At 38.0% G+C, this 8768-nt stretch overlaps 1 protein-coding gene across 1 annotated transcript; it reads right to left on the bottom strand.

Moving 5' to 3' along the window:
- Positions 1-3884: 3884 nt before the first annotated feature.
- On the bottom strand, positions 3885-8357 carry LOC128377590 (cytochrome P450 2K1-like). The gene is made up of 9 exons (XM_053337554.1): positions 8090-8357; positions 7761-7923; positions 7496-7645; positions 7238-7398; positions 6949-7128; positions 6100-6241; positions 5796-5980; positions 5218-5359; positions 3885-5131 (listed from the first exon to the last, which is right to left on the bottom strand). The coding sequence occupies exons 1-9, from the start codon at positions 8294-8296 to the stop codon at positions 4944-4946; spliced, it is 1518 nt and encodes a 505-aa protein (XP_053193529.1). The 5' UTR covers positions 8297-8357; the 3' UTR covers positions 3885-4943.
- Between the last annotated feature and the right edge of the window lie 411 nt (positions 8358-8768).

Raw genomic sequence — 8768 nt, 5'->3', positions numbered from 1 at the left:
ATTGCATTAGCATTGCTAATCCCGTTACAACCAGATTAGCTGATTATTGTTATTTTTTAGGGCTGTGTTTCAACTTCAACCTCTGAATCTTGGATTTAAATAACTGATTTCAAAAAGCTGTTGAATTTTGATCAGGATAATGCTAACAATCCTTCAAAAGAAATCCATTGCCTTTACCTTATTGTCATTGATTTTATATTCTTTTTAAGGTAAAATTGTAACGCAACTGAGAGCAGGAACCATTTTCTATTCTCCTCACTGGTGTGTTCAAGGACACTCCAACAATAGAGAGTAACTTTCTAACAAACGTTTTACCAATGGGAAATTACATTAGGTTAACCCAAGATTGGTGTAATAGTGTCTTGCTTTTGAATGTTGAAATCTGAATGTCCTTGAATGATTCGAGCTAATATTTGTGCAGTACTGCAAAATAATGTTTGATAATAAGGACTATAACCATGATGTAACTAAAAGAAGTGACTAAATGTTCACACTGAAACAAATTTCAAGCATCTTAGTTGTACTGTTGTTGGGTGGACTGTACCAAAGTGTGTTCTGATGTGTCAGATGTGTATGTTGTGTAGGTCTAGTTGCTGTTTCATCCTCTGGTTGCCTGCCTGGATGAAGTCACTGTTGCATTTCTGAAAAGGTCTGTCCTATTTCTAAGATTTTTCCAAATTTAACCTTTCCTGCCCTCAGGTATGAAATCATGTATTTTTTCGTTGTTGTAAGTTATAATACTTTTTAAAAAAATATACTCAGTTTTATTTATACAGCCCAAAATCACAACTTTGCCTCAAATTTTCCAACTGCCACAATTTTAATATATCTTACAATCCTTTTTTGCCTCAGTTATAAAGAGTTAAAGTAATCCTCAACATTTCATAAAGTCAAAAATGATGTAATAGAGAGGCAGCCGATCATTGGTATAGTGTGTCACATAGAGCAGACCAATAAGAGAAGCTATGCAGGATGTAAATATGTAAATGTAGACCATAAATTTACTGTATTTCTTTTTTCTTATTACTGTTGCTTTTCTCTCCATAAATGTTGTTAATGACTGAAAATTAACGTTACAACAGCAGCGTAGCACTGATATTTACACATTAGTCTGTTCTATTGTGTTGTTGGTCAGTTGTATTGTACTGCCTTTATAATTTGGTCGGGCTATCCTTTACTGCATGGTTTTTCTTTGTTGTATTGGCCATTCCTACACTGAAGTCTTACTCCCTTTGTTCAAAGTGTAGTCTTACAAATAAACGTGACAGTCATTGCATCATGTGTGGCTTTGTGTAGTTCTGAAGAATTAAGAAAGACAGTTCCATGTTCCTCTCTGCTGTGTCACAACTCTTCCTGTAACCGCAGTGCACGCAGCTCTGAAATGATCTTTATGCCCAGTACATACAAAGATCATCACCTACTCACAACACATCATAAAACATTAACTCTGTTTCCATTCTAACATGTCTAACAGTGCACTTTGTGTGTCATGCATTCAAAAGTGTTATAAAAATATAAAGTAGTATTTGTTAACTATGTGTTAAGGTTAAACTTGCTCTTATCAGTGTCTTTCAGATATAATTATATTCAGCTGGCAAACGTTCACAGCACTATCATGGCCTCCAAATGACCTTTGATCTGTGTGTGATCAGCTGTTTGATTGTGGTCTGAACACTTTTCCACCAGTTGGCTGTTTGCCCAAGTTCATCAAACCCAGGTAAAATCTAACCATCCTATCATTTTGTGTTGTTTTGCCAGTTTTGAATCAATGCCAGTGAACATGGAGCTTTTCCAAATGCAACTCTGGTACTGCAGCATATCCATCACTTATACACAGTATCATACTAACTGAAACTTCTCAACTCAAAAAGCAAGACAAAGCCCTTACATATGTGATCATCTGTCATACTACTAATGTGTTGTACAAGCTGTGTATTTACATCTAGTGAACAAAAGTGTTTTTGATTATCCTTTTAATAGTTCTGTGTCATGAAAGAGCCAGGAAATATGGATTATTATTCAGCATGTCTGTGTTAAAAATATAGGTAATATGTCAAGTATTGAATAAAACAGGCTATAATAATATATAATAACATTCCTGTTGTGACTGAGGACATATCTGGCATTGTTTCATTACACAGACCTTGACATAGCTTACTTTACATTCTTACATACAGTATAATCATGCTATTTATTTTCTTTTTTAAATATTATCACAAATCAACTGTGTTTTGATATTTTTCTTAATAACACACAAAATTAGTCAAGACTCTCACATGAATTCATGCAGTGTGAAGCTATCAGTACATTAAGTGTCTTTTTTCAATTTTTTCAACAGAAAATGTGTACCATGAATTATAGATGCAGTTCTTATTTTTGGCCACTAGGGGGCAGAAGAACTTAAAAAGCAAGATGACACACAGCCCTTACATGTGTGATCATCTGGGATACTACTAACGTGTTGTACAAGCTGTGCATTTGCATAGTCTGGCTAATGCTAGACCTTACCTTACCTTACCTTAATATCGATCCAATGCTTCTGTACGCTACTGGATGACGTACGATAAACGATGACGTATTTAGAGTCTGTAGGGAGCAGGCGGGGAGTTCCGGTCCTCTGAAACGAGGCCAACGCGGAAGTAATTTAGAACTGCCTTCTAGCAAAAGGCCACCAGGGGGCGACCGTCTCTATACAAGTCAATGGAGAATTCACCAACTTCTCACTTGATTTCTAACCTCAGTAAACGTTTTCAAAATGTGTTTATGGTCTCAATCGCTAGTTTTCTTTTATACATTCTATGGTAGGGAGCAGCGTGAACAAACACATCCTTTTTATGAAGGAAAAATCATTCAGGGCAAGTTTTTGTTCTATTTTCAAAGTGAACTTGCCTTCCAATTTATTTAGCACACAATCTGCTGCTGCTTGGAACAGTTGGCACATATAAAATGATATGCTCAACACACAAACATATATAAGCTAATACTTGTCTGCATGAGGATTAAATACTGATTTGCTGGTGCACATAAAACACACATCGAGAATAACAATATGTAATGCAATGGTTATGTTAAAACGTAACCCTTCACTAACTCATAACTACATTCAACTTTAACATGTAATATGGAGACAAAGTACACAAGTAATTTCAGTAATAATTCACCCTGTTCGCTGTTTTGAAACCACACAACTATTTCCCTTCTTGTCTCCTTCGGTCTGTCACCTCTTTGAAGAGTGCATCGTCACTGCAATGTGTAACATTCACTTTAAACATTAACATTACAATTTATAAAACTGCTAACTTGCTTCTAGGTCAATTTCAAATAACAAATCTAGTCTATACCTCATTAAAGCTCAACATACTGTAGGAAGGAAAGCAGTAGAAAATAAATGACTACCTTTATTACACCAGCATGATTTTTTCAGTTAAACATTACAAGGCCAAAGTGTAACTGTTGTACATATAAGAGAATAATGTCCACCTGCCAGCAATGCAATTATAGGCAAAAACATGCTATGCCCCCTGGTGGCCAAAAATAATCATAAAGCAAAATTGCATTATTGTCTAGTGCCACAAAGGAAGACCACTTCTCTAAACATTTACAAACACACCAAAGCTGGCTTAAGGCTACCATTTATTTTTGTGTGGTGCTCTATCTCTTTTGCTGTGGGGAGGATAAGCAGTTTTTGATTTCCTAGAGCATTTAAAAGATTGTGAGATGTATAAATCTACTCTCTATACTTCAAGCTGTCTATCAAAGGCAGAAGAAGACCAATTTCTCCCATTAATATAGTGTTAATTTTTAAGGTTGCTTTTGGTTTTGGGAAAAATCACAGAAGTGCACCGGCAGAAACACATGAAGCAACACAGCTTGGACACCTTGCATCTGTTGTTTATGTTCTTATTTATTTATACCATCTAAAGTTACAGGGAAAGTTAACATTAATAAACATTTCTTTAAATGTGCCAGTTCTTGGCCATTTAGAGTCATTTTCAACTGCAGTCCCTGAGCAGGTGTAATGACAGCTACAAAAGACATATAAAATGAATTTAAACAGGAACAGCAATACTATATGTAGCAGAGCAGAATTCATAAGACCACATAAAATACTTTGACAGAAGGATAATACAGAAACATTAAAACAAAGCACACCTCTGGTTATTTAAATAGGTTACAGGGTATGATCACACACTTGTTTGTTAATTGTTGTTATTGTACTGTACTTGGTGTAAAATTGATAATTAGAGTGGCAGCAGCAATAATAATAATAATTGTATTATCAATAAGATATACAGTATATTTATTAGTTTTGTACAGAGGGGCCAGCGTTTCCCATTAATTATATAGATTGTGGCGGCCCACCATAGTCTAATTTGTGCCACTACAGTTTCATAGCGGCCAAACATCTCTGTACTAAAGCACAAAATTGTTTAGAGTACACATTTGTTATGTTTTATAGATATAACATCTTAATTGTGCTCTCAGAGTGCACTTGAAACATGCATTTGACTTCAAATTTTGCCCCTGGACCCCCCTAGAGGGTCAGACTGAGGTCCAATCACTATAGTCTCTCAATATTCTGTGGGAAACACTGAGAGGGGCACATCAGTCATGAAGGGCATACAGTATGTGCAGAACTTTGAGCCATTTTAGCCACTATGCATTACATTCCTCTCAGAGATTACTGTCAAACTCAGCCTCCATATAGTGCCAGAGTACAGTGAGTATAGCGGTCGGACGTGTACGAGTCTGAGGTCATTGTTGAGAACAAGTTGCTTCCCCAAATGCCAGAGTCAGTCAACAGAGGGTGTGATTATGGATACATCGAATCATTACATCTTGTAGGTTGAATTTAACAACTGCTGTTGCACTACACGGTGTATAACATTGTAGAAATTAGAAACGACTCAAATGTAACTGATCAAGCAGCATCACCTTGCTCCTCACAAACGGGGGACAGCACACAGTTTATGAGGTGAGGGGTTAAGGGTCAAGCCCATTCGTGGTGTAAGATCCAGCTCATCCTCTGAAACTCCAGGTGGAGCAGTGAAACGGAAGTGCTGCATGAGTGTGGTGAAGAAGACGAAGAGCTCCATCCTGGCCAGACTCTCACCGAGACAAATCCTGCGACCTGCAAGAGAGAATGGAGGAAAGGTTTCAGCTCATCTGCGAGTACGTGAACATCATCAGGAAGTTAAAGAAGCTAAATTCACCAACCTGCAGAAAAAGGCATGAATGCATCTCGCTTGACGAACTTTCCATCTTTGTCCAGGAAGTGAGCAGGATGAAAGGTGCGTGGATGCTCCCACTCACTCTCATCATAGAGGACAGATGTCAGGAGAGGATAAACTGTCGTCCCCTGTAGACAACACAGAATTTTTAAGCCATTAAGCACCTCTGTCAAATGAGACCATGAAAACCGCTATGCCTGTACAATAAGAGGTGGTCTTGAGCAGGTTTTTATAACAAACGAGCAAAATGAGCTCCAAAACTGCACTGCGCTACCCTAATTTGCATTAACAAAGCCTCACTTGTGCACACTGGTGCAAATGTGGTCTTCTGGTGAATTACCAAACAGGCACAAATGCACAAAAAGTAGACTTGTGCCACAGGGAAGTTGCATAAAGACTGCATTTTAACCAGTGCTGATCTTGCCCCTTTGGGAAAACAGGCATATTTAGGCCTTTATCACAGTAGACAGTTGACAGGAAACAAAGGAAAAGGAGATGCAACAAAAGTCCCCACCCAGATTTGAACCAGGGATGTTGCTTCTTAACATCCTCTCCTGATCTTACCTTTTTAATTAGGTGACCCTGGAAGGTGACGTCTCTGCTGGTCCTGTGAGGAAGAGCCATGGGCACGATGTTGCCTAGTCTCTGTGTCTCATGGATGACAGCGTCGGTGAAGGGCAGAGTCTTCCTGTCCTCGACTTGAACCTGACGACTTCCTATCACCCTGCTCAGCTCCTCCTGGACCTGGTCTAGAAGATGAAAGAGGGGTGAGGACAAATTATGTTTAATTGCATGGTGTTTGGTTTTCTTCGTTGTTTATGATGATTTTTGTGTCAGTAAAGCTAGGACTCTGTGTATAGCTCCTTACCCTGTATTTTTGGATACTTGGCCATAAGCAGAAGTCCCCATCTCAGTGTAGTTGCTGTTGTATCAGTGCCAGCAGCAAAGAGATTACCGACGGTATTCATTAGGTTTTCATTATGGAAGTGGCTGTTGTTAGTCCCAGATTCCTGCATGTTCAGATGAAACAGAGTGGTTATTGAAAATGATTACAATTTTTAAAAAACAACCCCAAAACAACAACATAAATTTAAGTAATTAAGGACTCGGCTGAGGAGCCTGTTTCCCTCCTCAGGGAATAAATAATACCGTTCACGATTTCAAAAGCACTTTGTAATCCCCAGAGCAAAGTACATGTACAGAGAATATCAACAATATAATATCAAGAATATCAAGAGTCTTAAGATTCTGTACCATCAACGTTTTACATTGCATAGGGGCAAAAGTAAAATATGCCATCTCTCCTGTCACTTTCCCCTCATCTTCACTCAACCACTCTAAGCTACAATTCACCAAAACATCAATATCAAAAAGTATTCAAACATCAACTGTAGACCTCATTTTAAGAGAGCACCCACTGTTCAATACAATAAATGATTTACTACACTGGATGAACCTGCCTTTCTCAATCACGGGTTAGGGTTAAACTACTTCCAACACTGAGCTATCATTTCTATAATAATCCTAACACAACCCCATCTTACTCCACCAATTCTAAATTTTAGTGAAAAAAATAAATAACCCCAGAATCAAACTAGGAATAATAAAGAACCTCATTTTGTGGAATGATATGTGACATGACTATCTAATGTAGGACTCAAAAGTGACACTTATAGCAATGTGCATTTTTTAGATTGGTGATGATATGTTTTCCAACCTCCAGATTTTGTTTTCGGACCAGAAAGGCATCCACGAAACCTCTGCACATCTGTGGATTGAGGGTCTCTTTCAAATTATTGATCAACTTAAGGGTCTGCGCCTTGTTGCTCTGAAATGACTGCAGGACTTCCTTAGTGTCAGAGAAGAATTTGCCAATCCAAGGAAACATGTTGTACAACTGTTTGAAAAAAAAAGTGAATATTTATTCAGTTGTCACATTTGATATATTATCTATCTTGATTTTTCAATCCTGAAAATATAAGCTTAAAAAAATATAAAAATGATACCTGTATTGATGGGGAGCCCACAATTTGAATGGTTTTGTTTGTGCGATCTACCAGGGCTGTAAACTCTGGATCATCGTATTCAAATCTGCTGCCATAGACCATGGAGCAGATGATATTAGAGACTGCATAGTTCATTGGTTGGGTTGTATCAAAAGCTTCTCCTGCAATAAGGAAAACAGAAAAAGATTAATTTATATTTAAAAAAAGCTTCAAATGTTGATTTTTTTCATTGCAGTTGTTTCGAATTAAAACACTTACCTTTGAATTTCTTAAACACTTCCATAAGAGACTGACATTCCTCAATGATTTTGTCCTCACATGCCTTTTTACCCATTCCAAAGTCTCTCAGGTTAGTCAAAGCAAAGCGTCTCATCTCTTTCCATGAATCCCCGTTGGACCATAAAACCCCTGAGATGACGTATAGATATATATAAAAAAGTATATTAATAAGCAGATTGTGGGCAAAGACTACACACATAAACATGCAAGTAATACAAAGCTCAGTTTTTTTTAAATTTCTTACCATGTCCTTTGTTAATTTTTTCCACAATTGGCATTATATCCCTGTCTCCAAAATCATCAGCATGGTTGACAAGTGCCTCCTTTACTGCTTTGTATCCTGCCACGACCACCACTTTTCTGGATCCCAAATAGATAGTGAACACTGACCCATATTTCTTGGAAAGCTACAAACACACACACACACACACACACACACATACACACACACACACACACACACACACACACACACACACACACACACACAAACAGAAGAAAGCAGACAGAATGATAGAGCTGCAGAAATAAAAGTAAACTACCCTAAAAGAAAACAAGTCCTATGACACTCACCGCCAGTAATGTGCTGTGTGGTTTCTTGAGGTCCAGCTGCGGCAGGTTACCAAGTATAGGGAATGGTTTTGGTCCTGGAGGATCGTTTCCATCTGACTTGGAGCTGAAGCTTGAGGAGGAGATTACGTAGACCAGCACCAGTACTATGAGAGCTGCTAACAAGGAGACAGAACTGGAGGACTGGAGAAATACATCTAATAGCCCCATAACTTTAAAACAAACTGTATCCTTCCCAGTGTACTGAATAAATATGTTGTTTGTCCTGCTTGCCTTTTGCTCTGTGTGTGCTTTGGCAAGGAGTTAAGCCTTTTTGTAGCTGCCAGTGAGATTAAGGCACAGCCCATGGGTAGGGCAGTATGGAAAAGTTCACCCACACAAAGTAATAAATGACTGTCTTTATCAGCTGCTTTCAGGACAGACTGCTTTGTTTCTTGTTGGATGTTAAAGAGATAGCAGTACTTCTGTTATCTCGAATGCCATGTCTTGGCATGATGTGATCAGAAAGCGACAGTAATTGAGGCTAGAGGTTTATGATACAAATCAAATAAAGATTTACACAGACAGGCAACTTATTTTGCTGATGCTTGTTTCTGATAGCTGTGACTGGTGGTTTTAAGAAAAAGTCATAAACCCTTGTACTTGTCTTTTGTGTCAAGTTTTAAACATTTTAAAGATGACT

This window comes from Scomber japonicus, chromosome 17 (assembly GCF_027409825.1).
Source record: "Scomber japonicus isolate fScoJap1 chromosome 17, fScoJap1.pri, whole genome shotgun sequence".
In the NCBI taxonomy this organism is placed as follows: domain Eukaryota; kingdom Metazoa; phylum Chordata; class Actinopteri; order Scombriformes; family Scombridae; genus Scomber; species Scomber japonicus.
The sequence above is the reverse complement of the archived record's forward strand: the minus strand, read 5'-3'. Positions and strand labels throughout refer to the sequence as shown.